Source organism: Colius striatus, chromosome 5, assembly GCF_028858725.1.
Source record: "Colius striatus isolate bColStr4 chromosome 5, bColStr4.1.hap1, whole genome shotgun sequence".
NCBI lineage: Eukaryota > Metazoa > Chordata > Aves > Coliiformes > Coliidae > Colius > Colius striatus.
This window is the reverse complement of record NC_084763.1, coordinates 49,942,158-49,963,623: the sequence shown is the minus strand read 5'-3', so window position 1 is coordinate 49,963,623 and position 21,466 is coordinate 49,942,158. Positions and strand designations below refer to the sequence as shown.

General features: G+C 37.6%; 1 protein-coding gene across 2 annotated transcripts in view; it reads right to left on the bottom strand.

Moving 5' to 3' along the window:
• MPP7 (MAGUK p55 scaffold protein 7) overlaps positions 1–21,466 on the bottom strand; it is a 154,267-nt gene that overhangs the window by 43,189 nt on the left and 89,612 nt on the right. For both annotated transcript variants that reach the window (XM_061996951.1, XM_061996952.1), the window contains exons 6-7: positions 20,651–20,731; positions 2,952–3,083 (exon numbers count right to left, since the gene is read on the bottom strand). In XM_061996951.1, coding sequence (XP_061852935.1) covers positions 2,952–3,083; positions 20,651–20,731 — 213 coding nt within the window. The remainder of the gene's footprint in view (positions 1–2,951; positions 3,084–20,650; positions 20,732–21,466) is intronic.

The window sequence follows — 21,466 nt, the reverse complement described above, 5'->3', positions numbered from 1 at the left end:
TCATAGTACATCCTTTTTTTTTCCAATAAAATAACTTCAGGAAGCATAAAAGCAGTAGATCTAATAGATCTAGTATAAACATGTCTTTATTTATTCTGCCATGCCATATTTTGGCAAGACCTTTATGTGAATTGTTTCTTCCCATTCTTATCTAAGGGAGAAAAAAATTTAGTGAAGAAAAGACACAAATAACAGGTTTGTTATGTATTGTGATGATGGTGTCATAATGAGTCACTACAAACCTGCTACAGAGAAATGAATGTTTTACATTCACATTAATATTAAAATAGAACAAAGGTGGGTTATAGAAGAGTAGGACATCATACACTATTATTTGAAGTCTTCTTGCAGAACAAGTAACATGCAAAACAGAACTCACCATAAGCTCCAATGAAAACACTCCAATGAAACAAAACATTGAGACAGGTTAGGGATTTGGAAAGACTACAAATACTTCTTTCCCATCAGATAAGGTACAATCTTAGAAATGTTGGTTAAAGAGCAGCCTTTGGAAGTTATTCAGGCCAATCTCCTGCTCAAGGCAGGACTACTGTCAACGTCATATCAGGCCAGCCATTGCCTTGTGGCATAGGATGGAGATTCCATGTCTCCAGTTACTCTGCTTCAACGCTGGATTTCTGACCTGTACCAGGTGGTTAATTCTCTGTTTAAACCTTCCAGTGCTGCAACTATGGCCACTGCCCTGTGTTTTATCATCTTTCACTTCTAATAAGCTTCTCACTCTCAGGTAGTTGTAGGCTGCAATTAGCTCCCACTCTTTGCCTCTTCTTAATAATGGTCTATCATAGATTCCATTTTAAGGCTGTATTTGCCTTAGTAAATAAACTAAACAGCCCTAAACTGAAGGAATGACTTCTCTCTCGTTTTATATTTTCTACATCTGTCGTCCTGTCCAGTAAAAGAAAGCTCTAAAAAACCCCTGTCTGTTACCTCCTTAGCACAAGAGTTCTGCTAAGCGTGGATGCAACTTTTAAGAGATTATGCCGGTTTTGTTTGGGACAGAGCTCATACAGTGCTACGTTTTAGATGCGATGGAAATGGTGCTGATAATACAGGGATTATTTAGCTATTACTGAGCAGAGCTTACACAGAGTCAAAGCCTTTTCTGCTTCTCATCCCACTCCATCAGCGAGTGAGTAGCTGGTGATGCACAAGAAACTGGGAGGGGACACAGTCAGGACAGCTGACCCCAACTGATCCAAGGGATATCCCAGACCATATGATGTCATGCTCAGCATATGCAGCTGGAGAGGAAGGGGGAAGTGGAGAACATTCAGAATGATCTCTTCCCAAGTAACTGCTACGTGTGATGGAGTCCTGCTGTCCTGTAGATGGCTGAACATCTGCCTGCCCATGGGAAGTAGTTTTTTTTGCTTTACGTACAAAACTGTCTGTATCTCAATCCATGTGTTTTCTTACTTTCATCCTTCCAATTCTCTCTCCCATACCACTGAGGAAAGTGAGTGAGCAGCTGCACAGGGTTGAGCTGCTAGATAGGATTAAACCACCACAGGCATACAAGTATCTGGAAGAACTCAGTATCCCACCAGAGTGAATGGGCAAGAGTGGAATTTGAGGAACAGTCCAAGGGTCACCTTTATCTTAGGCAACTCTATATGTCCCTTTAAGAAGGCTTAAAATCTCAACAGTCCATATGCAATGTGTATATCTCATATAAGTTTTCAGAAAATCTCAGTTTTCTTTCCAACGTTCTATCTATCCAATCCATTCTGAGATACTACTAACTGAAATAAAGACCTCATATTCTGATAAATTCATTGGGAAAAAAAGTGATTTCACTAACAGTAAAAATAAGCCACTTGATTAGAATTCATACTTTATGTTCAAATTTCTTCACACTTTTCAGAATTAATACTCCTTCTGTTACTAAATCCTAAAGTAAGCTTGCTTTCTTCCTCAATTCCTTTGATTAAAAAAAAAGGGAAGCCTAAAGCTGTGATTTAAATATTTGGGGGGGAAAAAACCCAAAAGTAAAACAAAGTCAAAATTTTCCACATGGTCGAACTTTTAATTATGTCCACAGGCATCTACAGTGAGTCAACATCAAAACTTATTTCTTTTTTATCAGTGCCAGAAATCCATCAAGAGTAAGAGTGATAGTAAGATATCTATTGTGGGACAAGCTAAGCTTGTGTGTCCAAACAGAGGCATCACTCTCCCACTGTCATCTCAAGAACAAAATCCTGGCTTTCTCAAAGTAACTTTGCAGATATTTCTTCAGGATTGCTATCCATTGAAAGAACTGTCCAGTATAACACAAAACAAAGCTCTTACCGGTTTGCAGGAAAAAAAGAATATAGTTAAATTTTACATGAGATGACTCCCACTCTACAGCAAATAAAAATAACCAAATCAGTAAAGCATTTTAATATTCTTGTAATACAACGTAGGTTTAGACCTTTCATTTTTCCAGATATCCCCATGAAGATATTAACTTTCTAGTATTCCTAATCCAAAGTACAGCAACAGACATCTTAAATTTGCCCAGATTTCAATTCAAGTATTTTAAAGTATGTTTTTATGCTTTCCTTTCATTGTATCAAAAGGTCACATTTTTTTTCATGAACACTAACAGGCCAAGTTCACAACAAAGGTCAAGATTTCTTTGGGGATTCATTCTCCCACTCTCATTTTAAAACAAGTTCATGATTTGAATTCAAGATAGAAGATGAATATATTATTGATCTAAATGTTTAGACTGGCCCACATATATAATGCTCGAACACCATGAATGAACACATCCTTATTACTCATTTTATGTTCTTTTCTAGTAAGTCACAAGTGTATTATTGAATGTTATGAATAAACATGTGTAATGTTCACATTTCAATATAATGTTACCCAATCCTGTCCATGATCTGAACAATCCCCAAACACAAAAGTCCATATCAAAAAGCAAGGTTACTTACCAATGGCTCCCTGTTTTTGACGAGCCTGATTATTTTAACTGAATCCTCTTCCTCATCAATATCCTCAGGCATGGGGGGCAAGACAGGATCGTAATTCTTCTGAGCAACAGTATCATGTACAGAGAGCAAAGCCTAAAAACATTAACAGTCAGGATATTATTTGGCATCCGAAAAGTTTATGAAAGACAAAGCAGAAGACATTATTTACAGCCTGACTCTACTAGCAGGATGCATGGAGATTGAATATAATCCTTTTATACAATTTTAACCCATGTCAAACTGATGAAACAGCTCCAAAAAGCATGTGTTTTCATATATGTAATGTATGCATCTAATAAATTGTGGATACGGAATAGTATCTTCATACACACGAAGATATCAAGTGCTTTGCACTTTATCTTGGAATTACAAGAACTATGAACAGAAGAAAAGCTCATAAAGCAAGAACAACATTCTATTTGTCCTAGATAAAAACTTTCTTAGATACAGTAAGTAGTCCTATGAAATAAACAAGCATCTAACAATACTTGTGTTCAAGCATAAGGTACACAACCTTAAGCTGTTGCCCAATCGTTTCTTTCAGAGGAGCTCTGGAAACTTACCTGGTTACTGGATCCCTCTCATATTAATTCTCTTTCATACAAGTGCCAAATTATCTTAGGAATTTTTAGGGTTTTTTTTTAATTCATTATTGAGATTGAAGAACTTATTGCTGACATTTCTCTCTGTTTCTTATGTTGAACAATACATTTTTGAATAAAAGTCTAACAAAACCTAACAGAAGGTAAAATTTTGAAACTAAAATAACTTATAAACTTGAAGGAATTAAATCTTGGAAGTCAGAGGAAGTTAAAAGCTCATTCTAAGACTCTGAAAAAAATCTCAGCTATAATCCAAAATTTACAGATCTTGCAGAACTCTTAAATTTCTTCTCTATTTCCCAAAGTCTTCATTATTTGTAAGACCTTTTAAACTGGTGAAAAATGGTTAAGTAATGCTTTTACTTTTGTAGCAAAAGCTATGAATTATAGCAGAAACAAGAGCAACAGTCACATGTATAATTCTATCTACTGCTTTCCATTGATTATGTTTTCAAGTAGTTGCTCTTAAATACTACAATAATTCACATTTTGAATTGCTGTTACTTCCTAAAGACTCAATATTGCAGAAGGTATAGTCTGAACAGCAGAAGTAATTCGCAAATTGACAATCTTCTCTACAATAAAAACACAGTGTCTTGGAAAACATCAAGATGCTTGGGGTAATCACAAGCACAAATACAGACTAGGTGGAGAATGAACTGAGAGCAGCCCTGAGCTGAAGGACTTGGAGGTGTTGGTTGACAAGAAGCTCAACATGAGACGTCAATGTGTGCATGTGGCCCAAAAAGCCAACCACATCCTGGGCTGCATCAGAAGAAGCATGGCAAGTAGGTCAAGGGAGGTGATTCTCCCCCTCACCTTGGCTCTCATGAGATGCCACCTGCAGTACTGCATCCAGACCTGGGGCCTCCAACATAAGAAAGATATAGACCTACCAGAGTGAGGCCAGAGGAGGGTCACAAAGATAGTCAGAGGGCTGGAGCCCCTCTTCTATGCAGACAGGCTTAGAGAGTTGGGGTTTTTCAGCCTGGAGAAAAGATGGCTACAGGGAGACCTTATAGCAGCCTTCTAGTACCTAAAGGGAGAGGCTAAAGGAAAGCCCAGGGAGGGACTTTTTTACAGGGCCATGTGGTGAGAGGACAAGGAGTAATGGCTTTAAATTGAAAAAAGGGAGATTTAGATGAAATGGAAGGAAGAAGTTCGTCCCTGTGAGGGTGGTGGGGCACTGGAACAGGTTGCCAGAGAGTTTGTGGATGTCCCATCCCTGGATGGGGAGAAGTCAGGTTGGATGGGGATTTGAGCAACCTGTTCTAGAAGGCTGCCCTGCCTTGTGGAACTAGACAATCTTTAAAGTCTCTTGCAATCCAAGCCATTCTATGCTTAGGATAAAGCATAATATGTTAACCATGCAGGCACCTTGGAAGTATAACTTCAACGACTGTAATAAAGAATCTATTATAACAACTGCAATAATGCTAAGAAAAAACTCCTTAACAAAGAACAGAAAATGTCTGCATTTCTCTGATGCCAGTTTACTTGCTACTTAATAAAAGGCAGAGACTGAGTATACAAATTACCAGAAATTGTACATTTTCAAGGCTAATGCAAATGTTTTTAAAAAGCATGATACTTCCATTACACTATTCCAGGATTTTTTTTCCTGAATGGAAGAGACTGTAACAACAGAAAACTATTTCCAGACAGTGCTACAACCTATCATGTCAAAAGCAGAAGGCAAAAAGTATATGGTGATCTTGAAATCCTGAAGTTTAAATTTGAGGTTAGGTCTTTGACAAATTAAACACAGAGGAAGATTGTGCCTGCTTCATGAGAATTTGTTATTGTTTTAGTAATTTCTATGCATAATGTACAATTTGGTACAAACATTTCAACACATTATTTCTGGTTTTCTTCTCAAGACACAATTTGTGCTATTTACCATCAGAAGTCAGCAGCTCTCTCCCTCCAAAGATTAGTTTTACTTTAGATCTGAGCTCAAAACCTCAGGCTAGCAATTATAGTTCCTCCTGGAAGTGTGTATTATGAAGCATTACATATGTAAAAGCCATGCAATCACATGCAGTCCTCTAAAGATGCATGTGAAATATCAAAGATACACTAAAACAAAAGTAGTGTTTGCTTTTACTTCAGGCTACTAACAGTAAAGACTTCTAAAACTAGTCTTCTGCAATTATGTTTTTCCACATAAAGCTAGGGCACATTCATGGACTGGTTCAATTTAATGAGGCTCTATATTGCATTTTAAAAACAATCAGGCAGATAGAGAAAACAGATGAAAATAATCTAAAGCACCACTTTCAGAGTAAATGGCAGCAACTTAAAGAGGGTTCAAAAGAGCTCTTGACAATGAAACTTGCAAAACAAGTTCTGTCCACCACTACACTGTTATGCCACCAGTAATAAGATCCTTCCCTGCTCTATCAGACCAGGCTCCTGGACACCACATGCAAATGAAGATGCAGTCCAAGTATTATAAACCAATGTCAATCAATGTCTGGTATTTATTATGCTTTTTTTCACTCATAACAACTGGAACTTATCAACCTCTCACCTCCCCAAAAACATATTAAACTACAATGCACTACAGTTTTCAATATAAGAACTTTACCCTAAACTCTAGTACTACTTTATCTTGGTGCAAAGACATATATTTTAGGTAAGAACATGAATGCAAGAAATTTTATGTCTTCATCATGAGAGAGGGCTTGTCATCATAAACTTGTTTATGCTGTACATTGAGCATGCCAAGATTTCTTTCCTGCTTGCCTTCCATCATTGTTTAACACACTACTCCACGACAGTTGCTCTTGAAATAGTCAGCAGCATAGACATTGGGCAACATTAATCTGCAAACAAAACTTATAAAGCCATTTTGATCTTGCTTAATGTATTCAACCTGAAGTCTGTCCTCAAGAGAACTTCCATATGTTTTGAATGCATGAAGAAATTACCATATTTTCCATGTAAAGAGACATTTCTTCAGCAGCTTCTTCGTACTGTACAATTAATACAACGTGTGCTTAGTCCAAAAACCTGTGTATCAGACTTTTAGAGAAAGGACTCTTTTAAAAGACTAGATGATATTTCAAGGTCCCTTCCAACCCTTAAGATTCTGTGATTCTGTGAAAAGCAAACAAATTACAAGAGCCAAGATATAAAACTTAGATCCTAGATTTACTCAGAATAATTGTGCAGTAAACACATAAGACAATGTCAAGGTAGTAGTGTTCTCTTTATGTACACAAAAGTACACAAAAGTACTAATTTTTACCTATCCCAAGAAGAAGTGCAGGTTAATTCTTTTTTTTTTTTCCTAATGTTTTGGTTTTGTTTCCAAATACATAGCTCTTCAGAACTCTGCATATATGATCCAAGATTTGGGTCATGTATATTTAAGCACCTCTGGATAAAAAAGATTTTATTTCAGCTCTAAGTTTTATGCTTATGATTCACTAATGTAAACATGGTCCTTATTTAGAACTTGAAAGAAGGTATGATTCAAACTCCTGCACTACCTAAATATAAATATTGATGTTCAGCTAAATTCTTAGACATGATCTAGCTGGAAATGAATACTCTCATCAGACCTCTGCAATGTCTAATAACTAGTGCTGTATTTTTCATATTAAAGCTATCACTGATCATTTCACAGTTTATAAATTGAAATTTTAAACTATCAACTTACACAAAGAAAATCTGACATTGCAAACATACAAAGTTCTTTTTCTTAAGCTGTTTCGAAATCTTAAATGTTTATTTAAATTGAGAATGTTATTAATGAAAACAGATCTCTATTTTGAAAAATGTGTATCATTTAAGTAGAGCCCTCTAGAAAACAATGACAAATTTCATATTATTTTTTGCTTCTGTTTATATTTTGAGATCTGTAAGAGTAAAAAAAATCCAAGCAGCCCCTTACTTGTGAACACAGCTCCTTAGGTTTTTAAAATCTCATTTTTAAAAAATATTTCTCTCCATTTAAGCTTTACTTTTCATAAATATATTGCATTTGCTAGTCTAGAAAAATGTTTTAGAAACAGTAAGTTAAATAAAGAAGCAAGATAGGAAGGACAAAGAAACAAAGGCAGCCTCTTTATGGTACTTGCAAAAGTAAGATTAGAAAACTAAATAATTAATAGTTAAGATTATCGACAGAAAATTTGTAGGAACTCAAAACAACCTTTAAGAAAACCAACAGCTGCAGTGACTGTGATACTGCCAACTCAGCTGCTGGTTCCCTTGCCTGTGGAGTAAGCAGCAGAGTCACTAAAATGGAACAAAATGGCCCATGACTTTGCTGCCCCAGTCCACAGATTAGCATCGGTCACCCTCTCTGACAGTTCAACATAAACTTCATTAGGTACGATAGGTAGAGATATTTTTCCACCTCTTGGCTTTGCTATGGTGACAGTAACTTCCCCTGAGGCTGGCACAGAGAAGTTACACCAGAGGAGAAAAGTAACATCATCAGCAACTACACCAATGTGCCCTCTATCTTATCTGGCAGAGCTCTCGCTGTATTATGTTTTCCTTTGTGATAAGGTTACAGAAGAAATACAAAAAGACAAGATGAAAGTGTTGGTGGAGAAAATTATTCAAGATTGAGAGACTGATGTATGAGTAACTTGCATAAAGTTAAAATCGAGTGAATGAAGTCATCCAACAACAGATATCATAGAAGGGAAGCTGGAAGAGTTGGAAAGAGACTGCATCCACTCAAGGAAAGTCCATCAAGAGCATCAGACTGGAAGGAGAAGCATAGGAGGCATAACAACCAAAGAGGTGCAAAAATTTAGAAAGCAGAATAAAACCAGCAGAAAGCTGAAGTGTAATGGTGATGGCATACAGGCTCTAGGCACAGAAAAACAGTTTGATTTGAGAACAGTTTGGAGAAGAAAGAGTTAAAAACATAGATTTCTGAATCAAGATATATATATAAGGACAAGAGGTAAGCAACAAAAACTTAACAGAGGAAAAGGCAGATCAGAACTGGGAGAGACGCTTTCTTGTTCTACAGGACAATTAGTCTTTAAACCTACTAGCTTGAGAACATAAAACAGACTTTACACTGATGTACCAATGAATTCCATCCCACTGATTACACTCTCTGGCAAAGGGGTGGTAAAGCAGCCATCAGAAAACAGTAGCGTGTGGTAGTTTCTTAAACATGTACATTGCCTGCTAAGGGAGCATGTGCCAACCTAATCCTGATGCAAAGTAAGGGTTAGTAAGATAATAAGAAGGCACGAGAGAATAGGCATCTCAACTAATGGATAAGAACAATCATATTGGCTGAATTCTCCAGCTTGGCTAAAGCATGAAGCATAATCTAGAAGCAGAAGCAAGCAATAAAACTACAGGCAGGAGAAACTCAGTAGTGCTCCTGAACCAAACAGAGGATGGCTGGAATAACAGTGAACTGTTGTGATGTTTTTTGGCAATAGAACCAGTGAATGAGCACACAAGCTACGGTAATCATCTATGAGGCAGAAATGTAATACCATTCTTTCTGATGGTGCAATAATCTAAACACTTTTTTATGGCAATCTGAGATTTTGTTTTCTGAACAGAATTCACAGGTTCAATACATATAGTACACAATATTGAAGAAATCAACTTTCAAAGAAATAAAAATTTAACTTTTGCTACTATTCAATCGACACAAGCACAAAACCTTTGACAGTGATGGTTAAGAAAAATGAAAGAAGGCCTTTTAAATATAATTTTTTGTTTCTCATAGGGCATTAATTTATGCTGAAGAAAAATCAAAACAACTCAGGGTTAATTTACTTCTTTCAAACCTTCAAATATTAAATTTTTCCTATATATTCTCTAGAAAATCCCCAGAAATTCTATACTACATGAGAAGACAGCAGTTACATATGTACAAAATTCCATGCTTGAGACTGTCCCATCTGTACTTTAACCAGAGCTGCCCTCTAGTTCAAACCTGTGCACAGCTGGGAACTAAATCTCTTCCTCTTGCAATTTGATTTTGATGCTGTTGGGTCACAGTAGAGATTCAAAATATCTAAAACACATACTGTACATGTGTGGTTTTGTGCTCTTAATATCTACCATATATTAATGTTCCTAGCATAGCAACATCTCAGTTGCATCAATATTCAGCATACCTTACTTTTTCCTCTTTACTATGGTGGATTTTATTCATGACTATGTGAACTTCCTTTAACAAAAGACTAATTTCCTTGTCTGAAAATGTAGTTTCTTGATTTCAGATTCACCAATCTGAACTGATGGGTTTACCTGCAGCTGGTAGCCAGACGGCAATAACTAATAGAAAAATGAACTTTCTGCATCTTCAGACTCCCACTTCCTCTGGCTCATTGTTTGTGGCCCCTGGAGACATTTCCAAACTCAAACTACTCTCCGTGTTCACAGAAACATGCAGCCTGTCCATGTCATCTGGTAAAGGTGTTAATATTCTTCCAGATGACAGCTCTATGCTTTTCGTCAGTTGTGGGTAATGGCAGAATAAGCTCTGGTTTTAAATCAGTAGTGAAGAATCTGAACAAGGTCTCTTTTACATTCCAACATGATTCATGTAGCTAAAATGTTCTTGAAGGTTTAAGCTCTATTTAAGTGACTTCCAAGAGCACATATAGATGGTTTTCAGAGTGGAAAATGCCGAGACAGGAACACTCTTCCAATATTTTGGCAGTCCTTGATCAATTCCTTTTTTGAAGAAGTGGCAGCATCCTAACAATATTGTCTACACTGGTAGCATCTTTTCTTGGTTGAAAATCACCTGAAAAAACTGCCTATCCTGCCTCTCCCAACCCCAAGAAATCAAGTAAAAATATAAACTCAAGAATAAAAGCTGAGGTTGCAGTTGCCCTTTCTGGAAAAAGAGTCTTTCAGAAATGAAAGATACACTGAAAATAGTAACACACAGTCATTTCTGATAAAGAAGTCTGAAATTCATCTGCAGAGTACTCATACTGCATGGATATCTAACTAAAAATACTGAAAAAGTCCAGGTTTTAAAGTAATTACTTTTGTCTCCTTTAAGCCTTTCCCATATTAAATACTAGAAGTAGGATTTCTTTTTATCAATTGCACTAAATTCAAGTATCCTTCTGAAGAAATGAAAAGCCCCAGTATGATCCTTTACCATTCTATATAAGTAAAACTTCTCTAAATACTTATTAAAGTTTTAACTAAAGAATTACAAAATATTGAAATAGATGTGGTGCAACAGAATAAATCCTACCTCTTAAACAATAACATACTTTGAAAAAGGCCAACAAAATAGCAGGTATAAGAAAAAAACTTACTATTTTCTAAAATATTTATGATAAAAGTACTTGTAGATTTACAAGTTACATAATTATGGGAAGAGAGTCTTGCCACTGAGCAGAAATCCAGGAATAAGTAGAAAGCAGGGGAAATAAAATGATTAAAAGACCATACTGGATGACTACTGACATCAATGATGTAGAAGAGTGTTGAATAAGTGAATGGAGAGTTCAAATAGAATATGGTCTGGCAAGTGCTGAGGAAAAGCACTGCTGAAGGAAAAAGCAGCCTAAAACAGATGACAAATAAAAAAGGGACTATTTCTTTCATATTGCACAGTTTCTCCATTTTCACTATCTGAATAGAATTGCTACTTGGATAGGCTGTGATTTTATCCTCAGTGATTTTTTTTCCTCCTCCTAAATTACCAGCTTTAGTAATGTTGCCAACTTTGCTACATGTGAACACTACGTTCTTACACAGGTTAGAGTTGGTTCCTTCATGTGGGAAAGTCTGACTATATAACCAAATAATTCCTTTGGTTTACTTTTCAAATCTTTTATTTTCTGCTGCCAACTTGCCTGGTTTTACTTTTGTTTATTTTATCTGTCACTTTGTTTATTTATGTTGGCTGGTAGCATGCATTCTCATAGCCATACATCTGAGAAGACTGATGGACAAGCTGCCACTTGGACATCAGCTGAGTTATCACATAAGACAGACCTGAGAGCATTGCCAGGGTAACATGATGGTTGTTAAGTAAATATATTCGTGCAGTACTCATTCATCTCCTTTATATCATTTTATATCTATGCTTATGATATATTGTATATTGTTGTATGTATGCTGTCAGCTCCTACCACATTGTGTGACACAATGGCTTTCTGATTTTCTCTCCCTGTCAGATGTAAAAAAATCAAGGGGTTTTTTTCTTGTATTTAAAAGGACTATTTTGTTATTACATTTTTGTTTCACTTACTCCAATCCAGTAGCATGAACATTCCAAAAACAGACACCACCACACTCTCCCAACACTCCCCACCCAAAATAGGTTTTCTATAAAATCTCCGTTGAATTACGGGCGCAAGCAGAAATGGAAATAGGAACTCAAGATCTAAAGCTAAAAAAAGTTAAGAATAAAATCTATTTTTCCCCTAACAAGGTTGCCAAAATGTGTGATGGAGGGCTTTCCAAAGTGGCAAGTAGTTTAAAAGCAAAAACAGTATAAAGGCAGGAAACACTGGGCAGAAAGATCTCATTCATTTGCCAACAGAAGTCTCCTCAGTACTGTCTCCTCTTCCCCAGCTTCATGACTGGTATGCTCAGAATACCTATGGGCTATCCATCAATCAGCATTATCAAACCACCAATGCTGTGGTCCCTGCTTGCAGTAATTTGCATACATCACTTAGGGGGAAAATACTTGTATGTTTCTCACTGCTGGTATTTCAGTTTGCTATCCAAAATCAAGCAGGCTCTTGCAGACTTAAATATTAGTGGCATCTGATTTCTCAAATGAGAATTATATAAGGTAAGATTTCAACTGACATGCAAAGTACAATGTAGTCCAGCTCACCATATAGAATCAAAGAATTGTAGGGTTTTGGAAGGGACCTCTAGAAATCATCTAGTCCAACCCCCCTGCTAAAGCAGGTCCACCTAAATCGGGTCACACAGGAACACGTCTAGGAGGGTTTTGAAAAGCTTCAGAGAAAGAGACTTCACATCCTCCCTGGGCAGCCTATGCCAGGGTTCCCTCACCCTTACAGGAAAGAAGTTTTACCTTGTGTTTAAGTGGAACTTTTTTGTGCTCCACATTATATCCTTTGCCCCTGGTCCTGCTGCTGGACACTACAGGAAAAAATGTCACCCCATCCTCCTGACATCCACATTAAAATATGAATAAACTAGTTTCTATACTCAAAATTCCCAATATAAGTGCACAATTCCTGTAACCAGCCCTATCAGCAAACCTCAAAGATAACTGATGAGTAAATAGTTCTAAGTCATGGGAAATGCCATCTCCTGAACAGACATTGTAGTTTGTGCTACCATATGTAAGCATGAATAACTACAAAGATGGGGATAATAGTCTCCCAAATCACAAGGGAATATAGAAAACATTGGTGCAGTCGGGAAGACAGGTCTCCAACGGGACTGGGCCAAAGGTCCTCCAAGTGCCTGGAATATCGTAACAGCCCAAATGTAGCTCAGATGTTAACTGACCTGAAATTTGTATTTGGGTCTTTCAGATGCAAAACCTGAGTAGTTGTAGACAAATCCCAACAATTTCCAGTGGAAAATGTTGACTTCTGCAGAAACTGTATCTTTTGATGAAAAAGTCCCAATGGAAAGCCCTCAGCAACACTGATTACAAAAGTCATGTTGGAACGAAGACAAAGTTTAGATTAATTTTTTTTTAATTACATGTCACAAGAAATGCTACATGAACATTTCAAAGTAAGAACAGATTCTGCTTTATATTATTATAGCCCAATATTTTCTGAGTGCTTTGTATGTTGAAGTTCTTGCAAAAAAAAATGCCTGCTGTTTCCTGCACAGTAAATTATATTGTCAACGTTTGCCAGTGGCTGTAAGGCAGCTTTACAAGGCTCTGCTGATAAAATGTTTGGGTTTTTAACAGAACAAGCAACACTTTGATCAAAACAGTCTGTTAGGCCACTGTGCAAAACCAGTAAGTCTCAGATGTAAGGGATGATGGTATCAGAAGTTTCTTTATCAAATAAGCTGAGAATTTACAAACTTCCCAGTAAATACTAGCAAAATAGAACAGGACAGGACAATAGAAAAGGTATGTTTCAAGCTAAAAGAAGAACGGTTTATTTTCTTAAAGAAACTTAAACAAATACAGGAAACATTTATATGAAGAAGAAAGTGCTCTGGCTTCGTTATCTGCAGTTTTCGTTTTGTTTAACTCATGATTCTATTCTGAAAGACAGCCAAGGTATTGCTTATCAGATGAAAATGGTTCCAAATGCAAATTGTTTATGTTTTGTGAAATTGAAAGTCAAGGACACCTCAGATGAACTGCAAATAAAGCAGCAAGCATAAATCCTATGTACAATTTTCTGCGGTATGCATCTTTATCATTTGACAATTTTTTGAGAAATGAAAACAATTTGAAGAACCTTTATTTTGTCCAAACAGCACACTGAAGTTGTCCATGGATAAGTTCATCTGAAAACATTGCCAGCCATATGAGTGGCTTTCCCTCCGTTCTACAAGTTATCTTAAAATGACTTCAAAAATTCTGTTCGTTCTACTGTAATGAAAGAGAAGCCAAGACAAATACTTCAAGTGTGTCCACCACTTGCTCCCTCTATGGCTACAGGTACAGTGCCCAAAGTGATTCAAATACCTTACATTCTTGTGTACCAGAACACACTGAAGTAATTCACAGTCCTGCCTTGTGCCCTTGTTTAGGTACCTGGTTTGTGTTTCGGACTAGCAGCTGGCAAACCTTTCAGCACACATAAACAGAAGATAAACTCCGCCGGAAACAGGCAGAACCACCATTGACATTCTTAGAAGGTTAAAAAAAGCTTGATTTCCTCTGAGTCTTAAGAGGTATAAACATCCTTCAGAATAGTTTTAGCACAGTGCCATAAGCTTTTAAAATAATTATTGTTCTGCCTATTACACCAACAAACACAAAGGACATGTTTCATATGAATTTAAAACACACTAAATTTACCCCAACGGGGATTAACTTCAAGAGGTAAACTGCTCATTTCAATATGTAATGATCAGGAATGTAACTGCTAGTATAAACATGAAGTTAAGAGCTAGTTAGATCGAAATAATGCATAGCAAGCCTCCCTCAAAGTTAGTATGACTGGGAAAACATTGTTTGGTGGACACAAAATGGTCCATACTTTTAATAGCCTTTTTTGTTTATAGACATATCAACAAAATAAGTGCCTAATATGTTAAATCCTACAGTTAATTGTTTTAATTTTCAAGATTTCAAATAATTTTTAAATAAATAGCAATTACACCCTTCTGCAATGGCACTGTCCCAAAAAAAGACACAGCTTTTGCCAGCTTGTTAGAAACAAAAGTGAGCATTAGTATTCAAGAAAGCTTTTTAACTAAAAGTGGAAGAGAATTTGGAACTCTTAAAGATTTTTCATTCTTAGTTTGATCATCTGTCATATTAATACATCTCCTTTCTTATGGTGTCTGTCACTCGGGTTCTGCCCTGTGACTAAGTAGCTTTAGCACCCATTTCCCTTCTTCCCCTTTGCATCCCTGGCTCAACTTGAACTTAAGCTGGCCTCTACTGTAAAAGACAATAAGTATCAAAAGGAGGCCTAAGGGGAATCTTCCCCTTTAAGATGGATGAAGAGGGAAACCTAGAGAGTAAGGATGAGGAAAAGTCTGAGGTACTTAATGTCTTCTCTGCCTCAGTCTTCAAATACTAAAAATTGCCCTTCTCTGGGCACTCGTCCACCAGAGGCAGAAGACAGGGATAGGGAAGGACACTACAAGGAGGACACTGAGGAGCTGGAGCGTGTCCACAGATAGGCAATGAAGCTGGTGATGGGCCTGGCAGTGTGAGGTTAGTGGTTGGACTCGATGATCTTAAAGGTCTTTTCCAACCATAATGATTCCATGGTTCTACCAGCAGATAAGATCACTTTGCTGACTTGATTGTGACATGTGCATTAAAATCCAGAATTAAGTTCCCTTTTAGATATATTTTGTTTAAACCTCTTGAATCTTAAGTCTTCCAATTGTATATCCTACTTCATATAATTGCATAACAATGAAAAATAAAGTATTTTGTCTCTAGATAATTTAGTTAATTTTTTTTAAAGGGTAGTGCTCTCAGACAATAGTAATACTTCCAGATTCATAAGGAAGCCAAATTGCTCTATAAAGACTTCTCTCTCAATTGCACTGGTGCCTATCTGATTCATCATAATTTCAAAAAACGTTGTCATTATTTTCAAAACTCTGTACAACTCCCCTCTTCACATAGATTCCATTTGCTGTCACATAATTTCCTTAAATTTCAACAAATTACAAACCATTAAAGCTGAGATTACTTATTTCTTTATAATATTTTTCATATATTTTACAAAAGCACACACAGGAGTATCTTAAATCAGAAACCACATTTCCTTGTGTATATCCCCACTACATAATCTAGTCTTGATGTTAAAGGAAATATAAAACAATTAAGCCCCCTGTAAAAGAGATGTTTAACGTAATGTCAAGTTTAATCTGCTGTGTATTTACAATGTACATTAAGTAACTTTAACACTGATACAAGTAAAGGAAGCTGAGACATTTCTTCCTTTCTTTTACACATGGAAACCAGTATATTACATAAGTTCCTCATCATGCTTCACTCCATTATGTATAAAATCATACAACTTCAACACAAATCTATCAACAAAGTTAGAGTACAGAACCCAAATCTTGAAAATACAAACCATCTTTGGAATGCTTTGTGAAATAAGCAAGGGAGCCTGAAATAGGGTTAAAAAAAAGCCAGGAGTGGGTCAGTACCTGCTCCCACACAGACCAGGAATTACCTCCTTCAAATGCAACCCATTAGTCTAAATTACACAGGATAAAATCTTCCATGCAGTTCCTCATTCATGTGAGGTTATAACAGACATACAACACTACCTAAAGATTATAATGGAAATTGTGGTAGCTCTACACAGATTATCTGATATGCAATTAATTTAAAGCAAACAGCTTCTGGGCTGAGCAGATGAAAAGGACTAAAAGCAAGTCTAACCAAGTCTATCAGAAGAAAAGCCAGCAGGTAGGGCCTGTGCTCAGTTTTCTACAGGTGCATCAAGCTCATCTGCCCGGCAAAACCTGAGCAGGAGAGAGGAAGATCTGGGAGATGCTGCCAGCTCAAGGGCTTTCCACAGTCTGTCCCACTGCAATGCAGGATCAGTCAGTCAGTGCTACTGCTACAATACCCAGGAAATACAAACAACAGTGGAAGACTGAAATTTCACTTTCAGAAATGTAAAAGATGTTTACAGAGAGCTATGGCGGGCAGATTCAAGCCTAATCAGCCAGCATTTCAAATTGTCCAAGCGTGCCCTCGCTTAGATCCAAACACCATTCAGGTTAGTGCTGCACAGCACTACCTGCAGGCTGGCCTGGCCTGACTGAATTTATACTTCTTTATGGTTTATATCTTTAAGGTATCTTTAAAGGTATGTATTTTACCAGAACTTAATAAAAACAACCAAACGAAATCCCCACATACCTCATAGCTCTAAGAAACACAAGCACAGCAAAGTAAGTTTCAGTACATCTCATTCTGGCTATTTTCCATAGTTTGACATGTTAAACTCTTAGGTTGTTTTTTACCAATCTACTTAGCACACCTTTTAAATTTGCATACATGTGCCCTGGAAGTCTGTTTATTAATAATGATCTTCCCCAAATGATTGCAAATATTTGATCAAACACTTGTGCTTATGATGGAAAAGAGCTGAAGATATACATTGCTATACTTAGGCTTTCTGAATGAGAGATAACAAGATGCATTTCAAAGAGCTGATTTCTGGTTTGCTTAGAAATCAGATACTGCATTCAACTGGGTTTGGGTTTTACGGTGTGGAAATACTGTTCTCCTTGTTGATATCTTTAACAAGGTAGAGCAGGATTACACAATGTAAACTCTGAGTTTTTATTCAATGTTGGAAATCAGAGCAAATATATATAGCTGGCATGCATCCATGGGACTCCGCAATTACATTTCAAACCTAGAATGCAAATGCAATTTCTCACACACAGATAAACAAATCCACTTGATTTCCCAGGGCTACATGCTCTGTTCTACTTCCAGAGTTTTGTTTTTACCAGAAACGATAAAACACAACCACTGTAAGTTCCTTTAACTATAGGAAAGGATAACACATTTTCGAGCAGGGAAAAAAACCCACTCACTGTAACAGGACATGGCATCAGTTTTTAAAGGGTTGGAAATGCCTGATTTATTTTTTTTCCAAAAGAAAATGCACCTGAATAACCTTGGATTGACTTTTAGGACATTTTGAAAACCTCAGGTCTGATAAATATAACCGCCTCAGAGAAAATATTTTCTTCTCTAAAACATTTCTCTATAGATGGAAATCACATCTATATGTGATTTCCACATGTATGTGTGGAAATCATATGGTGTACAATACACCATAAACTTATCAAAGCTCTACTCATCAGGTGCAAACACTCAGAAATATATTCACTAAATAATTTCATATCACAGAATGAAATCTATAAAACTTTTCATCTGATCATCCAGTTGCTGGAAATGTCTCCCAGCCTTTGATGTGTTAATCAAACCTGTGAAGTTATAATCACTTATAATCACTTATAATCACTTTGCTAGACCTGTTCCTTTACACAACCAAAGTTGTAGAAGCAGTGATGTAGTTCAGTACTAACCCTAACCATCTTTCATGGTGCCATGAACATTAGAGCAGAGCTGTAGGAAAATGGAAACTCTCCTCTTGGCTCCAATTAACACTGAAGTTATAAGCCACGTTAGGAGAGGAAAGTTTCCCCTGCAGAGTAACACAACCAGCTTAAGTCAACCCCAAATTAAGCCACATAAAACTTTTTAGATAAAGCCTATGCAACATCACTGGAAAAGATGGAGCAATTATCCCAAGTGATTTCAGATGCGTGGGAAATAACAACACTTCCCCAGGAACCTGCAAGGACATAAGGAAACCTCCTCCAGCCATCAACCTAGTAGTGAAAAGCTAGAAAATTTTATGCAATAAGCTCAGAACAGACTCGAGGGAGTCTCTGGGGAGAAACTGGAAATACTGAGTAACAGTAACTTCCTCTTTTCCCTTTCTGCCCAAGGGAGAGCAGAAGAAATCAATAGAAACAGCTCAACTAAACAGCCTCTTACTGAATGCAGTACACTCGCCTGGTCAATGTGATAGTGGAGGGCATAGTGATAATTTGCCATCTCTGCTTGACATGTTTGCCACGATGGCTACACGAAAATACCACACACGCTGTCAATTCTTTCCCCTAACTCCCAAGAACACTTGCAAGCTATACAGGGCAGGGAAACATGCAGCATTAGGCAGTCTGGCCATGCAAAGGGCTCTGTATCCTGCAGTTGGTCATCTCCCCCTGCAGCCAAGACAGACATCTGATAAGTTACTACAGTTGTTCAACCATATTAATCACTCTGAGGGCAAAGCACTTTGTTTCCTTGAAATCCCACTAAGATTATCACATTGCATTTAATGCTTCTAACGAACAGACAGCAAGTGAGTGAGCAAATGAGAGAAAGTGAGGGAGGTGAGCAAGACATCAGGTTGGGAAAGAGAAAGGGAAAGCAAGAAAGGGAGAGGGAAAGGGGGGTTTGTGGGAAAAGAGCTGTTTCAAACTCAATCCACTAAAGCTTCCCAAGTATGAAACGTGTTGGGCTGTCACTAAGGCAATACCTACAGTGAAGCTTAGCACCTCTGCAATTTGATGCACCAACAGTTCCTCTTGTAATATGCCATGGGCATTGCTTACCCCTTCAGAGAAAAACAGATTGTCACTTTGCAAATTATGGAATAACTACCTGCACAAAGATCTTTAAAGAGGAGGCATAACGGATCTGTAACTGTAGCCCTTTGAAGATATAGCAGTCTCAGGTTTTGAGATGAGTGTTTTACAGAGAATTTAAAGAAGCAACTGTCTTTAAAAAGAGCTCCTTTCTACTCTACAGTTTTCCTCTGAACTTATCATCAACTGCTGCATTTAATCACCCTTGCAATATGCATCTAGAGCAGTAAAGTCTTCCTTCCCTTTAGAGTAAAAAAATAAAATGATAGCATGCATTAACAATTATACACAAGGGAAGTGCATATAAGGAAACAGATTTCATTAGGAGCATAATTAGGAATCAGAAGAGGCTGCACAGAGTATTTGTGAAATATCTGTCTTCAGGCTTTTTGAAGACCTGATGGGAGAAAGCCCTGAACAACATGCTCTGAACTCAGTGTTGACCCTGCTTTAAGCAGCACATTGAACCAGATAACCTCCTTCCAACCTGAGCAATTCAATGGTTCTATGGTCTACTATCAGTGTCCTCTCTACAAGAAGGACACTGAGGTGCTGCAGAGGATCCAGAGGTGGGCTACCAAGCTAGTGAAGGATTTGGAGCACGTCTCATATGAGGAATAGCTGAGGGATCTGAGGCTGTTTAGCTTGGAGAAAAGAAGGCTCAGGGGAGTCCTTATTGCTCTCTACAACTACCTGAAAGGAAGTTGTGTTGAGGTGGGGGGTTGGTCTGTTCTCCCTAGTAACAAGCAATAGAGCAAAAGGAAACTGCCTCAAATTGCACCAGCGGAGGTTCAGGCTGGATATGAGGAGGAACGTCTTTCCTGAAAGGGTTGTCAGGCATTGGAATGGGCTGCCCAGGGAGGTGCTGGAGTCACTGTCCCTGGAGGGATTTAAGAGATGGGTGGATGCTGCACCTAAGGAAATGGTCTAGTGGTTGATAGGGCTCTGACAAAGGCTGGACTCGACGATCTTAAAGGTCTCTTCCAACCAAAACAATTCTATGATTCTATGAAATAAGTGATAGCTTTCCACTGAATTCCTTTTATAAATATCAGTAACAGGATAATAATTTATGGGCAACATTAAATGTGTTTCTTCAGAACAGTTATTTTCGATTAACATCACATACTTCCTTAAAAGCACACGTATCTGTTAAAGCAGACATACTCCCATGCAGCCCGAGGAACCAGACATGGACACCCACACAGAAAACGCTTTGCAGGTGCAACACATCCTCACCTTGAGATTGGGTTTTGAGAGGAGTTTCAACAGTTCTCTGATCTCACTGCTCAGGGGCTTGCTCTGCAGCTCCTCAGCCAGCTGGGTGGGAGATGGAATTGAGACAAAGACCGTTACCAAAGCATTGTTTTACTTAGTGCATCAGTGACAACCCAAGATCTATCTTGTTATTACTTTCCACTGTGTTCAAACAGAAGCCAGCATGAAGAAAAACACCATCAATCACTGCACTTCTTTTTCTAGCCCTCGGTGGACCAGATTTAAGCCAGGCCTTTTGGCTCAGTTTAACACAAGTAATCATTTCTGGCAAAGGTGCAGCCAGATCACATTCTGATTTATAGCGATGGGGGCAAATCCCAGCACTTCATTTAAGTGAAAGGTCCTTTGCGTGCAGACAAAGGACTGCTTGTAAAAATGACTGGATCAAACTTTGACACTGTCTATAAAAAACAGTTCTGAATGAGGTGGTGAAATCCACACTGCTTCCAAAAACCCACAGTAGCTGTGCTGTTTAGGACTGGGATAAGAAAGCAAAGTGCCCCTACAGTGCAAGCAATCTGAACCTTTTATTATGTTTACACATACACTAGAAAGAGCTTGTTAAATGTGAAGTGGGTTAATCATAATATGGTTTATAACAGGTCATCAGCAATTCAAGCCCCTAAAATGCACCAGCAATGTCCTAACAACAAGATCTGTAATTTATGCTTGGTTCTACTACAAAACTGTGGTTTGGTGAACAATAGGGCAGCAGTCTAATATTTAATCCCACGGCTATTTGGCTCGTGTCTTGAGTTTTTCTTATCACGACATTCT